The sequence below is a fragment of the Leptodactylus fuscus genome, chromosome 6 (assembly GCF_031893055.1).
Source record: "Leptodactylus fuscus isolate aLepFus1 chromosome 6, aLepFus1.hap2, whole genome shotgun sequence".
Lineage (NCBI taxonomy): Eukaryota > Metazoa > Chordata > Amphibia > Anura > Leptodactylidae > Leptodactylus > Leptodactylus fuscus.
The window spans coordinates 11,118,963-11,140,097 of NC_134270.1; the positions used below are offsets into that span (position 1 = coordinate 11,118,963).

At 46.2% G+C, this 21,135-nt stretch overlaps 2 protein-coding genes across 2 annotated transcripts; one reads left to right on the forward strand and one right to left on the reverse strand.

The window, feature by feature from the left end:
* The first annotated feature begins 248 nt into the window (after window positions 1-248).
* On the forward strand, window positions 249-9,732 carry CPSF4L (cleavage and polyadenylation specific factor 4 like). Its single transcript, XM_075278178.1, has 8 exons — window positions 249-351; window positions 2,830-2,880; window positions 3,601-3,753; window positions 6,151-6,246; window positions 6,941-7,034; window positions 7,551-7,593; window positions 9,107-9,307; window positions 9,664-9,732. Exons 1-8 carry the CDS (start codon window positions 249-251, stop codon window positions 9,730-9,732), a joined length of 810 nt encoding a protein of 269 aa, XP_075134279.1.
* Window positions 9,733-13,209: 3,477 nt separating this feature from the next.
* MTNAP1 (mitochondrial nucleoid associated protein 1) lies at window positions 13,210-20,385 on the reverse strand. Its single transcript, XM_075279352.1, has 5 exons — window positions 20,336-20,385; window positions 18,810-19,787; window positions 18,601-18,720; window positions 17,663-17,779; window positions 13,210-13,416 (listed from the first exon to the last, which is right to left on the reverse strand). Exons 2-5 carry the CDS (start codon window positions 19,783-19,785, stop codon window positions 13,388-13,390), a joined length of 1,242 nt encoding a protein of 413 aa, XP_075135453.1. The 5' UTR covers window positions 19,786-19,787; window positions 20,336-20,385; the 3' UTR covers window positions 13,210-13,387.
* Between the last annotated feature and the right edge of the window lie 750 nt (window positions 20,386-21,135).

A 21,135-nucleotide genomic window follows, 5' to 3' on the forward strand; every position in this document is an offset into this window, starting at 1 on the left:
GGAGCAGGATCGGGGCCTGTAAGCTGGGCTTGGCTTCACCTATCTCCAGGCAGAGGTATGGCCTTTCCAGGGGGCGCGTTATCTGGGTACAGCACTATGGAATATGCTGGTGCGAGAATATTGTTCATCTTGGCCCTAAAACGAAACTGTCATTCTATTTTTCGTGACTTGTTTTGTATGTTCGTTTTAGAAAGAGGGCATCGTTCTTCACATCGTGGGGCCTTCCCTGTGTTCAGCGAGCCACAGACATGCAGGATCTAATAGCTGGGTTGGAAAAATTTAGTTTTGACCTTGAGAAGGATGTTGAAGGTCAGCGGGGGTCCCAGATCCTGCCTTTCCAAGGCATGGACAGTAAGTACGATTTGCGTCCCGAAGTCAATGTAATGACAATAAGGCCACTCAGAGGACGAAATGCAGGATGCTCATGAAATATGCAGTAGGGTGTATGGAAGGGAACGCTCCGATCCAAACATGATGCATTATTAATTGGGTTAAATCCAGACAAGGGGACAGATTTATTAAGACTGGCGTTCCACAAATGGTGTACGGAACAAGTGATTTAGGAAGAGGCTCCCGTCCTCCCTTTATACCAGAAAACTGGAGTAGAGGGATTGATAAATTTCCTCCAATGTGTGAAATTGGCGCAGTGCTCGGAATTACAGTTCAATGCTAAATTGCTTAAGAACGCAAAACTTTCTTAAAGGGGTTGCACAGAATTAGGAAAAAATGGCGGCTTACCAGATCACAGCTTGTGTTTGGTATTGCAGCTCAGCTTCTGACGTCGATAAAGCTAAGCTGCAATACCATATGCAACCTGTGCACAGGGGTGGCGCTGTTTCTGGAAGGAAACAGTCAAATCTTTTATAACCTCTGTAAAGTGCACCTGACCCCTTCAGTCTGAGGAAGATGTGATCACAGCCTTAGGCAATATTCTCATGAAGGTTGGTGTAGAAGGGGCCTTGCAACAAAGATGTGCCGCATTATAACCCATCTACGTCAAAACTGGTATAGATACATTAATTCCCCCCCCCCAACTAATTTCAATCTTGCCGTTTACGTGTCCTTATTTTTGACAGTCTGTTCGAATCCATCAAAAAATACAAAATGTCCTAATATTTCACAGATCACTCAATAGACTGAAGCCTAAGAGGGATCCGTAAAAACAGGTCCAAGATGGCTGCAAAACGTAAAACTGACTGTATATATTACAATGATCCACATGCATTGACACCTGCTTGGATAGCCGCCAATAACTCTTTCCATGCCCTGCAGCAGCCCCAAAGTGAAGGAACGCTGCAAATCTGACAACGAAACTTAAATGAGTTTGACCTACATCTGTCTATATAGAGGCTATGTATATCTTTATAACCAACATTTTTACTGCTGTAAGCACCTAGAATAAAAGATTTATGCAGGTTTGTAAGTGGCTTTTATTAGAAATACCCTGTCGTTTTGTGTATTCAGCTCCTATGAGAATGGATGTGTAGCTCGCATTTGGTAGGTTATCCAGGGAATTTGTATAAACTTACTTTTTCTAGGGCATACCTCCCAAACATACAGGATTCTGCGGGACAGTCCTGGATTCTAGGTTCTGTCCCGCGGTCCCGGGCGGTGGGATGGGAGGTATGTCCTGGATTCAACTCATCTGTGTCCGGATACAATAGTGAAGCAGGAACCATCCTCAGACAGCCCCTGCTTCACCGCTCTGTGTGCTCCGGCCCCAGGAGCTGTAGGAGCGATGTGATGATGTAACTCACATCACTCCTCCTGCTCCCTGAACAGTCCGGGACAAAAGATTGCAGGGAGTGAGGAGAGGTGAGTATCAGTGTTTTATTATGTTAAACTGGAGGCAGATGAAGTGGGGTATTAAACTGAAGAGAGATGAAGGGGGACATTAAACTGGAGGCAGATGAAGTGGGGTATTAAACTGAAGGCAGATGAAGGGGGACATTAAACTGGAGGCAGATGAAGGGGTCATTAAACTGGAGGCAGATGAAGGGGGGCATTAAACTGGAGGGAGATGAAGGGGGACATTAAACTGGAAGCAGATGAAGGGGGGCATTAAACTGAAGGTAGATGAAGGGGGTATTAAACTTTAAGGCAGATGAAGGGGGACATTAAACTGGAGGCAGATGAAGGGGGGTATTAAACTGGAGGGAGATGAAGGGGGACATTAAACTAGAGGCAGATGAAGGGGGGTATTAAACTGGAGGGAGATAAAGGGGGCATTAAACTGAAGGTAGATGAAGGGGGCATTAAACTGAAGGTAGATGAAGGGGGTATTAAACTGGAGGGTGATGAAGGGGGGGTATGAAACTTAAAGGCAGATGAAGGGGGTATTAAACTGGGGGTAGGTGTAGGGGATATTAAACTGGGAGCAGATGAAATGGGGTTCTTCACATAAAGTACCCCAGAGGAAGTAAGCTTTCACATAATCCCTGGACACCCCCTTTAACAAGGGAGTCATAGACAGGTGAATGAGAATATGATTGCAGGATCAGACTACTCAGGGATTGTTTGTAGTCTGTAGCCATGGCTGCACATACCTACGTGGAAGCTGTATACACAAAACAGTAGATTCTTTTAATCCTGTTTGCCAGGTTCCTTCATCGTTTACAATAAAAATATCTTGGATCTGTATAAGTCGGCATAGCCTTTAGTTACTAGAAACTGTCAGTGTGAACAGACCCTAAAGAGCAATTCTTTTGCAGACGCACATCAGCAGTCAGGAAGGGGTTAATGCGTCCCCTTGTAAGGATAGCTCTACACTGTGTATAAACAGAAGGGCTCTGTGTACAACAATCACTTTCTTTCCTTTGTGTCGTGCAGAGTCCGGGGCAGCTGTGTGTGACTTCTTCATACGGGGCATCTGCAGAAAAGGTAGGGCGAATAAATATTAGACGCGGAGATGCACGCCTCATTGGTCGTAAATACTAAGTTTTTTACGTAATCTTGGTTCTTTTGTCTGTAACTGAACCAGAGACTTCCTTTCACTGCCTAAATCGACAAATAATGTGAAATAACCCTGAAAAATTGTAAAAATCCTGGTTTATGCTCCAATCACACCCAAAGCTGCATTCCAAATGCATCTGTCCGTACTGTGCTATTGGACCATAGCAGAATTTGGAATGCAGCTCTGGATGCAACTGGAGTATTGTTATTGATCTTTACAAAATAATCAAACCTAAGTGTTTCTTCTGTGCTAGTCTCCTTCAATACCAAATGTAGAGGTTGCAATTGCAACCTGTGCCCTGTTGTCTGAGAAGTGCCCCGGGGCCCCTCTGCAGCATAGAATGGCAGAGGGGCCCTTGATCACATTTTGCATGGGGATACATAACCTTCAAGTTACATCTCTGATGTGTTCGCTGGGTTTTCTGACCAATGTCGTGGAGTCCTCATCAGAGGTGCAACCTAAAGCTCCTGGGCCCCAATGCAGAATCTGTGCCCATCTACCATGTTCCATTTATAATACTGGTGTCTTCATAATCGTGGTAGAGAGGTCACTGGACCACATCAGGCTCCATGGCCCGAGGTGTGACTGCTATATCTGCACCCCATATATCCTACACTATACATGCCCTGTATTATGTTGTATCGTAGGTCCCATGTGCCCCTTCCGTCACCTGACTGGGGAGAAGACTGTAGTCTGCAAACACTGGCTGAGGGGTCTGTGCAAGAAAGGCGACCACTGCGAGTTCCTCCATGAGTATGACATGGGTCGAATGCCCGAGTGTTACTTCTATTCCAAATTTGGTGAGTGAAGGCCGGGTCTATGGGTAAAGAACACTGAGAATGAATTTAGCCAAACTCTAGTGTGATGTACTACACATTCCAGCATGCCCTGCATTGCTTAGCTATTACTTGACGATGATCATCTCATAGGCCCCGCCATGGTCCCCTATATAAATGATTTGGGGGCCACCCTCTAACATAGTAGCCTTCACATTTGGGCGTCTTCTGTTGGACCATTATTGTGTTACAGCCCTGGCCCACCAGGGCATCCTCTGGTACTCTCATGGGCCAGTTTTATGCTCCCCATGGTTGGGTGTCAACTAAAATATATTTGGGGTCAGGGATCTCTTGGGTCCATCTGTTTAACCCTATAGCTGCCATGGTCGATATCTGTCGCATCAAAGTGGTTTCACATAGGGTAGGAACTCTAACTATGACCTTGGGCATCTACATGTGAGTGTAATCTCTGTAAGTGCCATGTGAGTACCATATAGCAGTACAATTTATGCGTGCAGTATAGTGGGACTATATATACAGGAGTGGTATCGGTGTATAAATGGGATTGGAAAGTCTGTATATGTGTGTATGATATAGCAGTACTATATATGTGTGTGGTATAGCAGATGGATACATGTATGTAAAATGTATAGACGTGTGTGTATCATATAGCATTAATATATATGCGTGCAGTAAAGTGGGACTATATATACAGGAATGGTATCGGTGCATAAATGTGATTGGAAAGTCTGTATATGTGTGTATGATATAGCAGTACTATATATATATATGTGTGGTATAGCAGATTGATACATGTATGTAAAATGTATAAGTGTATGTGTATCATATAGCAGTAATATAGATGTGTGCAGTATTGTGGGACTATATATACAGGAATTGTATATGTATGTATAGGTATATAAATTTGGTATAGTGGTACTATGTATCTATCATGTATAGCAGAATGATACATGTATGGAAAGTGTGTGTATCATATAGCAGTAATATATATGTGTGCAGTATAGCGGCACAGCTTGTATATGGCACCACTATATAAGTTATGTTGGAAATCCACATTGTAGCTGTTACAATACACTTTGGAAACGAGAGGACGGACAGTCACCTAAAATTTTAACTCGCTCGCCTATATTTCTGGATTTACTAGCCCTTGGCAGTGAATGTCATAGCATTACTACAGCTTGGCACCAGGGTCAGCCCGATGCCAACTACCAGTCATCCCTGTGGCACTGACTGACACCACTCGGTGAATGTCGCCCTCCAGCTTGTACAACTAGTCACCTCCGCACTACTCTGCTCCTGTTCTGTTTGTTTTCAGTTCTGCTTCACTGGGTGTAAAAGTCGTCCATAATGAAATCTGTGATGGGAAAACACACCTGGCTGTAGAGATCACATCACATAGCAGCAGGCGTGACACTACCATTCTTGTATATATAGTCCTACTATACTGCATGCATAAATTGTACTGCAATATGAGAGGACGGGTACAGATCATCTCCTTACACCACAACACACTACAATCTATCAGTCCGCCATCCGATAGTCCGGGGATCATAGTAACAGAAATACGGATTACTCAGTTTCCTCGCTCGGGGTCCTCAGCGGCTCTGAGATTTAGTGATCGAGAAATAAACTGAAAAAGTTCATGATGATTTCCCCACAAGGGATTTTACCGAGATTGAGTCAAATCAGTAGTCACCTGGCACAGATGGTTGCCCTCTGTAACAATGAATGAGAGTCACAGGAAGTCGCTATTAGGTTTCTGTAGCTTACTGGATTTGGGGGGTTCACACACAACTGCGGCCTTAACAGTGGCAGAACCGAGTGATATCCGAAACACTGAGGTTTGTGTTAAGGGGTTAAATCCGCGAGATCCTAGCGGTCTTTTGCTTCCCTCTACTGGTCGATAATATAATAACACAAATTTCATAGAAATTAAAGAGAACCTTTCACCCCCTCCACCAAATCAAGCACTTTTCATTCCTCAATAGCCGTCCCGTTACTGATTCTGGCGCAGCTGGAATTTGCTCTTTAGCTCCCACCCCTGCTGAGCAATCGGTGCTGTCAGTTTTGGTGCCTGATATGTTAACTAGACTCCCTAATGTTGAGTGGGTGGTGACAGGCAGAGGGGGTGTGACTCAGAGCTCCAATCAGAGGCGGACCGTGCAAGCTCTAAGTCACACCCCTTGACTGTTCCTGCCTGACACCACCCATGTAGTATTAGGGAGTCAAGTTGACACATTAGATTCCAAATCTAACTGCATTGATTGCTCAGGAATGGTGGGGGCTAGAGAAAAATTTTCAGCTGTGCTGGAATCAGTTTAGCGGTGACTATTAAAGGATGAAAAGAACTGAAGTTGTTGGAGGCCCCCTTAAACTTCTGTGCTTAATTGTCACTACTAGGTGAATGCAGCAACAAAGACTGTCCCTTCCTGCACATCGACCCCGCTTCTAAGATTAAGGACTGCCCGTGGTACGACAGAGGATTCTGCAAACATGGTAATACGTCTCCCAATAGTAGTCAACCCTATAGATGCCTATAGTATAGTTACCTTGCAAATGCTTGTAGCATAATCTGCAGTTTCGGGGGATGTGCTGAAGCCATTATTTAACCCTTTGGTTAGTCTAATACTCTCTATCACCACAATACCCCGTCATATAAGGAAGGCTTTTCCCGGACTGTCATCTGTAAGGTGGAGTAACAGGGAGGACCATAGGAAAGCATTAGTGTATATTATCCAGTTTCTCCTACTCCCAGAGTCGCCCAATAACGCCCTACGTGAGCTTTTGGCTGTGAATGACTGACAGGCTTATATTGCTTTCGTTGCTTGTCGTGACTTCTGTAGAGATCGACATTGTGTAATGGGTGGGGATTAATCCCTTGTTTGTAGAGACCGAGGGCTCAGTCATTGGATACATTGTTGCCACTTCTTCATGTGAGATGTTACAAAATATCTCATGGTCTATGTAACCAATGGAGTGATTATGGGGTGGCAGAGATTACGAGCCTGTGTCTATGGGGTCCAAAGACCATTCTGCCATATAAGGAACCAGGATGGCTCATGGTGGGTGGGGGGGTTTGTAAAAAGATCTAGCAGCGCCATTTGTAAACATGGGTCATTGTATTGGTGGATTCCTTTCTTTACCTATGAATTTGACTAATATTTTTGTTCCCATTTCCATGCCCGACCAGGTCCACTGTGCAAACACAGGCACACGCGCAGAGTGATGTGCACCAACTACCTGGTTGGCTTCTGCCCAGAAGGTCCTCGGTGTAAATACGTCCAGTAAGTTGTCAGCTGTCCGTGTAGGCCACTGTAAGCCTTGGCTCTATCTGCTTACATGTAGGTATAAACTACTGTCAAGAAATCCAGACCGCATTCTGCAAGATTCCTTACAGCAAGGTGGACTGCAGTTGATACATCAACTTGTAACGTGCATAGGAGCAATGTTAGAAGGATCTTGTCACCCCTTCTCTAGGGACTGGTGAATATGACAACCCTCAGATGTATATAGTATTCACTAGTATCTATAGAAGGGAATAATGGAAGCAGGTAACATTGCCACTGCGGATATTATACATTGCAGAGTATGAAATAAAAGCCCCTTATCATCAACCTTGCAGTCTCTATTACTCTGCAGTCTTTGCTACTTACCAGTCTATGGCCCCATAATAGAGGACGCCCGAGAGATGTGCAGTGATCGATTATACAGAGATGCTGTCACCCACCGCAATATTACAGATATTGTTTGTTTGTTTTTTGATGGGATTCCAAATAACAGTCACATTTTATGTTTTCCAGCCCAAAAGTTGACTTGGTTCTTTGCAGTCCAGACCATATAAAGGTTAGTACTCTGTAAAGCTAGTCGAATAGTGAGCGCAGCTCTGGAGTATAATACAGGATAAGTAATGTAATGTATGTACACAGTGACTGCACCAGCAGAATAGTGAGCGCAGCTCTGGGGTATAATACAGGATAAGTAATGTAATGTATGTACACAGTGACTGTACCAGCAGAATAGTGAGCACAGCTCTGGAGTATAATACAGGATAAGTAATGTAATGTATGTACACAGTGACTGCACCAGCAGAATAGTGAGCGCAGCTCTGGAGTATAATACAGGATAAGTAATATATGTACACAGTGACTGCACCAGCAGAATAGTGAGTGCAACTCTGGGGTATAATACAGGATAAGTAATGTAATGTATGTACACAGTGACTGCACCAGCAGAATAGTGAGCGCAGCTCTGGAGTATAATACAGGATAAGTAATGTAATGTATGTACACAGTGACTGCACAGCAGAATAGTGAGCGCAGCTCTGGAGTAAAATACAGGATAAGTAATGTAATGTATGTACACAGTGACTGCACCAGCAGAATAGTGAGCGCAGCTCTGGAGTATAATACAGGATAAGCAATGTAATGTAGTACACAGTGACTGCACCAGCAGAATAGTGAGCGCAGCTCTGGAGTATAATACAGGATAAGTAATGTAATGTATGTACACAGTGACTGTACCAGCAGAATAGTGAGCGCAGCTCTGGAGTATAATACAGGATAAGTAATGTAATGTATGTACACAGTGACTGCACAGCAGAATAGTGAGCGCAGCTCTGGAGTAAAATACAGGATAAGTAATGTAATGTATGTACACAGTGACTGCACCAGCAGAATAGTGAGCGCAGCTCTGGAGTATAATACAGGATAAGCAATGTAATGTATGTACACAGTGACTGTACCAGCAGAATAGTGAGCGCAGCTCTGGAGTATAATACAGGATACGTAATGTAATGTATGTACACAGTGACTGCACCAGCAGAATAGTGAGCGCAGCTCTGGAGTATAATACAGGATAAGTAATGTAATGTATGTACACAGTGACTGCACCAGCAGAATAGTGAGCGCAGCTCTGGAGTATAGTACAGGATAAGTAATGTATGTACACAGTGACTGCACCAGCAGAATAGTGAGCGCAGCTCTGGAGTATAATACAGGATAAGTAATATATGTACACAGTGACTGCACCAGCAGAATAGTGAGTGCAGCTCTGGAGTATAATACAGGATAAGTAATATATGTACACAGTGACTGCACCAGCAGAATAGTGAGCGCAGCTCTGGAGTATAATACAGGATAAGTAATGTAATGTATGTACACAGTGACTGTACCAGCAGAATAGTGAGCGCAGCTCTGGAGTATAATACAGGATGTAACTCAGGATCAGTACAGGAGAAGTAATGTAATGTATGATATAATATATAATGTCTAAAACTGTGTTCAATACAGACAAGCCCTTAACATTCAGTACAGAAGTATCCTTCATGTCTTGGTGACCCTCCTCCTCCTTCTTACAGAATGCTGCTGCCCCTCCGCGGCACCCCACCCCCTCACTACCCTGTGATCCTGAGCCCCTATCAAACCACCCGACCCTCATTATGGAGATGCCACATCTCCCACACCTGACTGTTCTCACCATGATGCATGAAAACTTTAGAAAGATACAAGAGAGTGCCTGCGGAGGTCTGCGGCCCCTGGAACAGGTCACGTGTTTCAAGGTAAGTATTAGCTTACTTACATAGTGCCATCAAATTCTGCAGTGCTTTACTGATAGTGTGAACACTATCAAACTCAGGACTCCCAACATGCGAACCACTGAGCCACAAGTGACACCAGACACAGCGGTCTTATATCTGGTGCCATTAAATATTGCATTTTGGCTCTGTAAAAAGGGGCGTCTTGCTATAACCTTTGTCCTTATGCTTCATTGGGTACCCAGGACCCCCACTCTTATGGATCCGCTGCATACACGCATTACATTGATGGACTTGCATTGTAATTATATTGAGTTTTCCTGCAATAAATAATATTTCTTCTCTATTTCTAACTTTACCTTATGTTTTTGGCCCTGTAGTGCGGGGACCTAGGCCACTACGCCAACAAATGCAGCAAGAGCCGCTACGCCTTTCTGGTGAGGAAGTGAGCAGTGGACGGTGGAAGAACGGAAGCGCGGACACAGACAATACTGCCGTGTCCTCGTCCATCCAACCGTGTGAGACTTTCAATGTTTTAGTGCTCAAAAGGACAACACTTGCAAGGACATGTTGGAATTTTAGCACTGAATGACTAGTCAGTCCTCCTATAACTCGTCCTTACATGACCCCTAAATTAGAGGAAAAATACATTCTTTTGATAAAATTAAAATTTTGATAAAATTGCAGCACCTGGTCTATTCCCAGGGAAAGGTAACTCTAGGAAAGGTAAGTTAAGGCTACTCGCTCATGCTTATTATTATTTATAGGATAAGGCACCAATATTAGATTAATGGGGGGGATGGCCCTTACCTGGAACCCTTACTGATCAGCCAATACACAGAGAATGTAGTAGAAAGAAGACAGCTCCGTTCTCTGTGTAGTGGCCATATCAGGTACTGCACATCAGCTCTTATTTTCTTGAATGGAAGCTAAGCTGCAGTGACTCAGTTCCACCACTAACTAGAGAACAGCGCTCTCTGCTTCCTGTTTCATTCTTTGTGTATTATCTGCTTTGAACAGCTGACTGGTGGGGTTGTCGAACCTGGACTAATCGAATACTGATGAGCTTTCCTTAAGAAACAGCATTAATATTTATCCCTTTGAACAGGATCCAAGAATGATATAAGCCCAGAACCAGCCAAAAATTTCCCCTTATGGTTGCCCACTGTATTAGAGAATGGCCACAAAGTAGGTCCCTGAGGTGCTATCACTATAATGTCCACCATAGGTATGTTTGGACTTTTACATGACCTATCCAGTGACTGTAGTGGCGTAACTACCAGGGTAGCAGCTACCACTGGGCCCGGGACATTACGGGGCCCGGTGACAGCCGCTACCCCTGCGGCTTTTTTTTTTCTTAATAGGCCGTTACCGGCTGGAGTTACCCCAGCCGGTAATAGGCTCTATTTACTTACCGATCCTGGCAGGGTCGGGATCGGTAAGTGACGCCGCAGGCCCCACAAACATCGTTATTATACTCGGGGGGGTGTGTGTGTCTTCTCAGACCCCCGAGTATAATGATCAGAGGCCCAGGAGAGATAAGAGAACATAACAAACACTGTTACTTACCTCTCCGGGCTCCATACAGGCATCGGGCCTAGTTGTGTGCAGTTCCTGACGTCACATGACCCGGAACTGTGTTCCGGGTCATGTGACGTCCGTACGCCATTAAAGATGGCAGACACCACCGAAGACTGCAGCGGAGCCGGAGATAGGTAAGTAACAGTGTTTTTTTTAATGTTGGTATCCCCCCTCGGTCTCTGATTATTATACTCTGAGGTCTGAAAAGACCCTAGAGTATAATAATTGTTCATGGGTGTTCATTATGGGGCAGAATACTGTGTGCAGAGGCCACTATGGGGCATAATACTGTGTGCAGGGGCCACTATGGGGCATAATACTGTGTGCAGGGGCCACTATGGGGTATAATACTGTGTGCAGAGGCCACTATGGGGCATAATACTGTGTGCAGGGGCCACTATGGGGCATAATACTGTGTGCAGGGGCCACTATGGGGCATAATACTGTGTGCAGGGGCCACTATGGGGCATAATACTGTGTGCAGGGGCCACTATGGGGCTTAATACTGTGTGCAGGGGCCACTATGGGGCATAATACTGTGTGCAGGGGACACTATGGGGCATAATACTGTGTGCAGGGGCCACTATGGGGTATAATACTGTGTGCAGGGGCCACTATGGGGCATAATAGTGTGTGCTGGGGCCACTATGGGACATAATACTGTGTGCAGGAGCCACTATGGGGCATAATACTGTGTGCAGGGGCCACTATGGGACATAATACTGTGTGCAGGGGCCACTATGGGGCATAATAGTGTGTGCAGGGGACACTATGGGGCATAATAGTGTGTGCAGGGGACACTATGGGGCATAATAGTGTGTGCAGGGGACACTATGGGGCATAATAGTGTGTGCAGGGGACACTATGGGACATAATACTGTGTGCAGGGGTCACTATGGGGCATAATACTGTGTGCAGGGGCCACTATGGGGCATAATAGTGTGTGCTGGGGCCACTATGGGACATAATACTGTGTGCAGGGGCCACTATGGGGCATAATAGTGTGTGCAGGGGACACTATGGGGCATAATAGTGTGTGCAGGGGCCACTATGGGGCATAATAGTGTGTGCAGGGGCCACTATGGGACATAATACTGTGTGCAGGGGACACTATGGGGCATAATAGTGTGTGCAGGGGACACTATGGGGCATAATACTGTGTGCAGGGGCCACTATGGGACATAATACTGTGTGCAGGGGCCACTATGGGACATAATACTGTGTGCAGCGGACACTATGGGGCATAATAGTGTGTGCAGGGGACACTATGGGGCATAATAGTGTGTGCAGGGGCCACTATGGGGCATAATACTGTGTGCAGGGGCCACAATAGTGTGTGCTGGGGCCACAATAGTGTGTGCTGGGGCCACTATGGGACATTATACTGTGTGCAGGGGCCACTATGGGGCATAATACTGTGTGCAGGGGCTACTATGGGGCATAATACAGTGTGCAGGGGCCACTATGGGACATAATACTGTGTGCAGGGGACACTAAGGGGCATAATACTGTGTGCAGGGGCCACTATGGGGCATAATACTGTGTGCAGGGGCCGCTATGGGGCATAATAGTGTGTGCAGGGGCCGCTATGGGGCATAATAGTGTGTGCAGGGGCCGCTATGGGACATAATAGTGTGTGCAGGGGCCACTATGGGGCATAATACTGTGTGCAGGGGCCGCTATGGGGCATAATACTGTGTGCAGGGGCCGCTATGGGGCATAATACTGTGTGCAGGGGCCGCTATGGGGCATAATACTGTGTGCAGGGGCCACTATGGGGCATAATACTGTGTGCAGGGGCCACTATGGGGCATAATACTGTGTGCAGGGGCCACTATGGGACATAATACTGTGTGCAGGGGCCGCTATGGGGCATAATAGTGTGTGCAGGGGCCACTATGGGGCATAATACTGTGTGCAGGGGCTACTATGGGGCATAATACTGTTTGCAGGGGCCACTATGGAGCATAGTGGAGCACGCAGGAATGTGGTGGGGGGTCGGTCTTCGGTGTCGGTCAGGAAGGGGGGGGGGGGGCATGTCAAAAGTTCTCCACGGGGCCCCGCTATTCCTAGTTACCCTACTGTATAATGTCCTGTCCGACTTCCTGTAGGTGAGAATTCACTTGCAGTAGACTTATTGCACAAATTTCTAGGACTGAATATCAGTTCCACTCCTTAGAACGGGGATTGTTTCTGCGTTGTGCAAACCCCGTTGTGACGGGGGACAGTTGCAAAAATTCCTGTGACAAAACTTTCACGTATCCTTCTAGATGTAGAGAATCCAGCACATATCTCACAGTCGGGGAACCCTTTTATTAATGACGGGGTCACAGCGCGTCCTCCTTCATATAACTAATACTAGAAATAAACTTTATCAACCATAACATGTAACATCACACAACATAAATAACGTAAAGGAAACGGTCAGTGCAAACGTTCACAAGGCACTTGGTGTAGACTGGCTGTTTTCCAAGAGATCATGGCCGCCGGAGACCCTTGTGGGGTGTCAGGAGATCCCAGGTGTCAGTGATATTTCCTCCACCGATCCTGCTCTGAAAAACAAAAAGTTGAATTTTGGATGGGTTTTACAAAGGAACGCCAACTCCCCCTGCTGGCCAGAGAAGAGACTGCTGCAAAGAGCCAAGCCAAGGCGTTTTATATACGGTTAATATGGGATAAGCAGCTGCCAGATCGCACTGGTGACGCTCATCTCGAAGGGAAACAATATGGGGGATAATTGGCAAACCTTTTAAAGGGGACCTTCCAACAACTCCATTGTTTTTTGCACAGAATTGCAATCTATGCAGTTAGTTTTAGAACGCTATATGCTCTTTATTGTCCGGTGGGTGGTCTCAGACTATTTGCTCCAGCCCAGAGACCGCCCACCTGACCGTACAATGCCTAATTAGCATATTGGGTGCAGAAACTAAGAACACAGATTGCTCAGGAACGGTGGGGGCTAGAGAAAAGTAACTGCAACTGCACCAGAATCAGTGGAAGAATGGGGGAGGTGGTGAAAGATCCTCTTTAAAGGGACACTCCGGGTCATTGGGACCTCCACAATTTCTTAGAACGAGGTACGGAGTCCCCCCCATAGGATAAAGGAGATGTCAGACAGGGTGTTTCTGGCAACCCAATAGTATAGAATACAAAAAAAAAACCAAAAGCGCCACATCTGTCCACAGGTTGTGTGTGGTATTGCAGTTCAGCCCCATATAGGGATCACAATATACATTATGTCTTTGTAGAATGTGAGGAAATCCATGCAAACACGGGGAGAACATACAAACTCCTTGCAGATGTTGTTCCTGGCGGGATTCGAACCCACCGTGTTGTCCCTGTATTGCAGTTCAGTTTGATCACTGCAATGGACAGAACTGTAATACCGGCCACAACCCAAGGACAGGTCTGGCCCCTATAATGCAATCATAACTGGACCTCTGAGCCTGAAGGTGTCAGGGGCCCCGGGTGGGCCCGGCCTCCTGCAGCCCCGCTCTGCATTCTATCCAGCAGTCTCCAGGTAATTTGGTCTTTCGGGCCTGTTGAGATATATTACTTTTACGGCTGCTAGAATACATTGCTGCGCCACGTTAATGTTTTCCTTCCAGCTGGTGCGGTATAATGGTCTGCAATGAAACATGATTTACCGGAGCTGCCGGCGCCGGCCATGAAGTGCTCTCTATGTTAATGTGGGTTTTAAAGCAAATATCCTGCATGCACGTTAATATCCCGATGGCCGCACTCCATTGTATGGCTCTATCGCTTCAGGCGAGCACAACCCCCGCCTCAGTTATAGGTCACTGTCAGCAGAGAGAGATCCAGTCACACGGCTATAATGGATCCCTATTACAAGTCCAATACGGAGGCAAAGCTGTGGCCGTCCCAAGGAGCACCAATTCCAACGCATTTTAATGTCCGTATTATCACCATATGACACTGCAGCCATCATATGAATGTAAAATAAGTCGCTATTATCATGGCTGCCCGAAAACAGATCCCAATAATATCTGTTTATTAAGACCCTGTCCACATAGTGGTTTTTTTTGCCATACATACATGACTGCTTTAAAGGGATCCTATCATTGGATACCTTTTTTTCTCGATGACACGTAGCAATAGCCTTAAGAAAGCCTATTCTCCTCCTACCTTTAGATGTCTTCTCCGCGCCGCCATTTGGTAGAATTCACGGTTTTCTTCGGTATGCCAATGAGTTCTCTCGCAGCACTGGGGGCGTCCCCAATGCTGCAAGCCAACCCTCCAGCGCCGCCTCCTTCTTCTTCGGGAACGCCCTCTCCCTGCGTCTTCTTCTGTCCTGGGTTTCAATCCTCTAGGCCTCGGGCAGAGCCGACTGCACATGCCCGGGCCACAAGAAAATGGCCGCAGTAAGCTGGTGTAAGCGGACATTTTCTTGTGGCCCGGGCATGCGTAGTCAGCTCTACCCGAGGCCTACAAGATTGAAACCCTGGACGGAAGAAGACGCAGGGAGAGGCGTTCCAGAAAAAGAAGGAGGCGGTGCTGGAGAGTTCTCTCGCATAATTGGGGACGCCCCCAGTGCTGTTTGAGCGCTGAAGACCCGCCCCCAGTGCTGTGAGAGAACTCATTTGCATACAGAAGAAAACCAGATTTTCTACCGAACGGTGGCACGGAGAAGACATGTTATCGGCGGCGCGGAGAAGGCTATTCCTACATGTTATCGAGGAAAAAAAGGGAATCCAATGATAGGATCCCTTTAATATTGCTAATGTTAAAATAAAAAATGCAAAAAAGTTCAAAAGCAGCGGCACCGTTCTGTGAGTGTGAACATACACCAAATCACTGGATCTCAAACTAGATGATCTGGCATTCAGGTGGTGCTCACTGTTAAACTAATAGTCCAATATAGTGCAAAAAAAATAGAAAAAAATCAGGGCACTCACCAGCCAGTAGTAAAATTCACCACTTTAATAATCTTCCATAAAAATAGGCACTTGAACAGCATTTACAAACGGGGGTAGGGTAGATGGGATGTAGAAGAAATGAAGCGACGATCGTTTCGTGCTAAATGCACTTTCATCAGGCTTCCCCTGGTGAGTGCCCTGATTTTTTTCTATTTTTTTAAAATAAAAAATAATTTGTATTAAAAAATGTTGATGCATCTCTTCTTAGAAATCTGCATTGCGCCAATCCTCTATTAATCCTCCTGGAAATGTGTGTAACCATTCTCCAAGCTATCAGGTGCACCCCTACAGTCTGACATGGTTCAGTCGGTGCCGACAGCCTCAGGCTGTCTAGGACAAGGATCAGTGACCTTTGGCACTACAAGTCCCAGAATGTCTTATCCACTTCTATAGGAGTTTCAAGAAGAGTAGAGCAGGTATCCATGTTGGGACTTTTAGTTCCACAACAGCTGGAGAGTCCATTGTTACTTACGCCTGGTGTAGGAGCACACACATTAAGGGGAATGGTAACTCCCACTGATCAATTTAATCATACTAGCTTCTGCCCGCAACTTTGTCTGCGGGTTGTTGTTGGCAATGAAATGCTTGTATTTAGCGAAATGCGGTTGGCGATGATCCGCCTGCGTCCACATCTCGGCCCTGCTACATCTGTGCATATGCACAGCTGTATGTATATCCCTATGGAGAGCAGAGCAAGCTGTGCTACTGCGCTGCCTCAGCTCTGCTACATCTGGCAATTTGGATTACAGGGGTTGTCTTGTGTGAGAGTGTCTGAGCAGCTTCTATCTTACAAACGGCTGAACGGATGTTGCTGAAATGTGCCACAGATCTCCCCCATCAGAGGCAGAACAACACATTCTCCGTTGTACTCACTGAGCCTCTACACCCAATATACTCCTCTTATCTAGACACAGCCTGCATGTTCTGTAGTCTCCTGATCTTCTATGAGACTCCATTTTCTTCAGCTTTCACACTGTCCAGCTTCATTCAATATAGCACTGCCCACAATTTAGCGTGTAGCTCCGCCCACCGCATGGCCTGATCTTATCAGAGAACGGTTCAAGGACCTGTGATGACATCATCACAGGTCCTTTAGTGTTGTGTGAACCTAAATTCCTTCATAGCTGTCGTGTAGGGACGTCATTTACCGGGATAAAAAGTAGCCTATGTCTTAATCGGGGTTCCTATCTATGTATGTGGAAAATTTCAGGCAAATCCGTTCAGCTGTTTTTGCGTGATTGAGGAACAAACATCCATATTAGTAGGATAGGATAGGATTTCCAGGAGGAATAACAGAGGGACATAGGAAGAGAGTTATAAGAAAAGAGTAATCTCATGGGGATACCAAGTATTCACTAAAATGGTCAGCAGAGGTGAGTGGTCCTCCTTAAAGGGAATCCCAAAGTTTTAATCGGGGTGCTGTAAGGTATCTCACTACATCTACCCCCTTCTCTCTTGGGTAATCTTCAAAGCTTATGCCGGTCTATGACAGATATCTTTGTCATGTTTTATGGAATGGGCCCTCACAACATCCAACGCTGCTATTTGACACACTTCGGGAAACCATCAGTAGGACGATTATTAAAGGGGTTGCACAAGAATAGAAAAACATGGCCGCTTTCTACTTAAAACCGCAGCCTCAGATATACCAACTCCTATCGATGTATATTGGTACAAAGCAGGGGAGAGAGTAAAGGATATAGGACAGGATTGTTGTAAGCATGGGAACACATAGTTCTGCCTAGGAGCTGCAGACCCAAAACGGTATCAAATTTTTAACCATTGAGTTGCCAAACGGCTTTCTCTCTTATATTACACGTAAAGAAGGTTTTGTGGCGTCATTTATAAGAAGAGGTCTTACTTATATGGTCGTAGTTCCACGAATAACTGAGAAGGCAGTATCCGGCGAGCAGCATGGTCAGACCGCCCACGCCGCCCCTCTTCACATTGATGTACTTGTTGTAGTATCGGCCCCAAGCTGGAAAGAGGTGCAAGATTGTAAAACGTCAAAGGAGAGGGAAGGGTTAACTCCTCCGTTGCACAGCGCCATACTTTTAGTAGTGGTTGTGCCTGGTATTACGGTTCAGTCCCATTTACTTGAATAGGACTAAGCTGATCTGAACTGTAATACCAAACATGGCCACTGCCAAAAGTGCAGCGCTGTTTCTGGTAAATGAGTAGGGGACAGAGCGCTTGGTGGAGCACTGCCATCGAGTGGTCGGTGGTGGTGCAGAGAGGTTGGTTCCCGCTGATTTGGTCCTAAAGAGGGTTTTCCATGACTTACACATTCAATATGTGATGGTAAACAGGGGTCTGACACCCAGGACCCCCACCGATCAGCTGGTTGTAGAGGCCACAGCATTTGGGTGAGCACTGCGGACTCTTCACTAAAGACCAAGCACAGCACCTTGCATTAGGTAGTGGCTGTGCTTGGTATTGCAGCTCAGCCCCATTCAATTGAATGGGACTGAGTTGCTGTATCATGTGACTAATGAACATGATGTCATTGGCCACAGAGCTTGTAAGTGTTGCGGCCTCTTCACATAGCTGATTCCCAAGGCTACTCGGCGTTAGATCTCCACCAATCACATGACAGGTTATCAGTCCCAAAAAAAAACCTCTTTAAGGGCCCCAAAAGTGACTTTGAGTCACGGTTTTGTTAGAAAATTCCCCCAATAAAAGCATCTCTCTGCAGGTACCTCCAAAGACCAACGGTAGTCTGAAACAGAACCTGCCAGCAAGTGCTCAATTTCCCTACAGCGCCCCCGGAGGGGAAATAAGGCAAATCTGCTTGCTCACCCTGTTCCATCAATTTCGGAATAGCCTTTGGTGAGTATTTCCGATGGGCAAACCAGTTAGGCAGATCTCCAAGCCTGACGTCCATCAAGCGCTGGTTTTCTAGAATGGACTCGCAACGTTCTAGGGAAAGAGAGAAGGAAAAAAAATGACTAAGAAGTTTTGAGAGAGAAAGGATCCTTGCAGAAATGTAAACAATGGAGGTACGCTACCAAGTCGTCTTGGGGTCGGCTCTTGCGGGTTGGTTCCTCTTCCATAGGGATCCCATTGGTCTTGTCTTCCAGGAACAATTCTCTGTTGGACATAGTTGGAATACAACTGAGGAAGCCATTGGAGCCCCAAGGGACCATCTGCTCTCTGCACAGTCTTGGGTGGGGGTGGCACATCCATCTTGTTCTCCATAGACTTCGCTACAGTCTCCAACACATTAATGCTCCCCATCTCGGCTTCTTCATGGCACGCAGTTTCTGTTCTCACCCTCTCCTGTGGAAAGCTGGTGGACCTGCCGAAGACCATGGAAGCCTTGGTAGATCCAACAAGAGACTTTGGTTCACAGACCTGGAAATGCCCCTGTACCCCAATATTTTTAACTGTGTCTAGTTCTGACATCTGCTCGGATGAGGATGATCCGACTGGATCTACTTCTACATTCCCAGTCCATACTTGGTCCCTCACAGTCTGTAAAGCACTACTCATACGTGGACCCTCCATATTAGCTGCCAATGTCCTCTCCAGGCCCTGCTGGATTGGAGAATTTGGTTCGGTCGGTGCTACTCGGACGTGATCCTGTTCTTTTGGCCTCGGATTGGTCCCTGTGGTTGCCTGAGGAGCTTCCTTGGCGTGTCCGATGGTCGGGGTAACTTTTCGCTGGGTAAATGTGTTCCTTGATGCGTCTTCTCCCACTTTCGATGGTGTCGCCCGGGACAAGGGCACTGTCTTATCTTGCCGGACTTGTCTTTTGGGTCCGGTCTCTTTAATTCTTGGGTTCTGTTTTTCCGCGATTGGTAATGGCGCGTCCATTCCTTTCACGGACGCCTGGTTGGTAGTCCTATTTTTGTCTCCTTCGTCTGTGTTGGGTTTCTTGTTTTTGTTTTCAGCCATCTTGCAGTGGGGTAGGTGGGATTTCAGCCTCTTAAAAGACTTCCCGCAGAAGGGGCAGACGTCCATTGGAGAGGACGGGTCCTTCATCACTAGAGGGAACACAAACAAGGACCACATGGGTTAGTAATGCATGAAGGTTCGGTGGAGGACGTGCGGCCTCTGCAATTTTGGCTACGACTCTTGACCAAAGATGGCCACGTTTGCCTGCGACTCATGTCAGAGAATGGTGTTGAGTTGTCAACCCGAGGGGGCTGTGAATTTGCAGTTTGACCCCATTCACGTACATTGGTGAAGGATTTGCAGGGTGATACGGTGATCGTGACTTGCCATGTCGCCCTAGACTAAAGCTTACTGACTGGGGGTGTCCTATATAAACAGAGGGGGGTAAAGCCAAAATCTAAGCCTTTTCGGTAACATGTACAGGGTTCAATGCAGATTTTCAGACCCGCCCTGGTATTCTTTCTCATAAGCGATGACCCATAACGTTAAGATGAAGGTTTCGGTTCCCTGACAGCGGAGTATGGTGAAGAAATATAATGCAAAGTGTATTAGAAAGTTGCACAAAATGTCATAAGATACCTCAGTGGTCGTCCTTGTGCAATCTATTACATGGCCATTGCACTTGGCTGGACTTTACCTACTGTCCTCCTTGCTGACGAGCTCCCATCTACTCACATCACATCCACATGCAGCCCCTGAACCGGTGCAAGATCAATGACGTCATTTGACACGGGAGGGTCACGTGGACACGCCTTCCCTACTCTGATTAGATGTTAGGGCGGCGCCATATTGGTAGAGGCAAAGTGCACCACAAGAGCTAAGCCTTTTACAAAAGCGAAAAACAATAGGAACCCTGAAGGTTAAAACTGCAAGAAAAAACCTAGATGGTCACAAAATGTGAAAAAACACATCGCACACTATAGATAAGCTCCTATACACACCAACAACATGGCCACCGCGCCCCAACACCGGCGACATGTATTATATAAGGTCTCTAGACGTCAAGGTCACGTGTAGATATTCAGCTCTGTGATTGGCTGGTTGGTTAGCTGCGACACGTCGCCATGTTGGAAGAGGCGAACTAGCAATGCGACGCAAGCTCCAATCAGAAGCCTTGTTTCATTTTTAAACCTTCTGTCGAAAAACGAAAGGTGTGTTTTAATTGGTTGAAGCGTTTAGTTATATAATCCATTGTGTGTGTATGTGTATGTATATATATATGTGTGTGTGTGTGTGTGTATATGTATGTATGTATGTATGTATATACTAAAATATGGGCCAGAATCTCAACACGTTTCAGTTTACATTGCACTGCGTCTTCGTGGTTCTTTTTCACAACCAATAAAATGGCCTCCTGCCCCGTCCTGGCGACAGCTTTAGTGCTGCTTTCTGATTGGTCCATCGCTCCATTGGCGAAGGATACTTGATGACGTCACG

Coding starts and splice junctions, on each gene's coding strand:
- CPSF4L (XM_075278178.1), top strand. CDS start 249: ATGCAGGATCTAATAGCTGGGTTGGAAAAATTTAGTTTTGACCTTGAG. Junction 6,247..6,940: donor CAGAGGATTCTGCAAACATG/GTAATACGTCTC, acceptor ATGCCCGACCAG/GTCCACTGTGCAAACACAGG. Junction 7,035..7,550: donor CCTCGGTGTAAATACGTCCA/GTAAGTTGTCAG, acceptor TATGTTTTCCAG/CCCAAAAGTTGACTTGGTTC.
- MTNAP1 (XM_075279352.1), bottom strand. CDS start 19,785: ATGAAGGACCCGTCCTCTCCAATGGACGTCTGCCCCTTCTGCGGGAAG. Junction 18,721..18,809: donor GCCGACCCCAAGACGACTTG/GTAGCGTACCTC, acceptor CTCTTTCCCTAG/AACGTTGCGAGTCCATTCTA. Junction 17,780..18,600: donor TCCGAAATTGATGGAACAGG/GTGAGCAAGCAG, acceptor ACCTCTTTCCAG/CTTGGGGCCGATACTACAAC.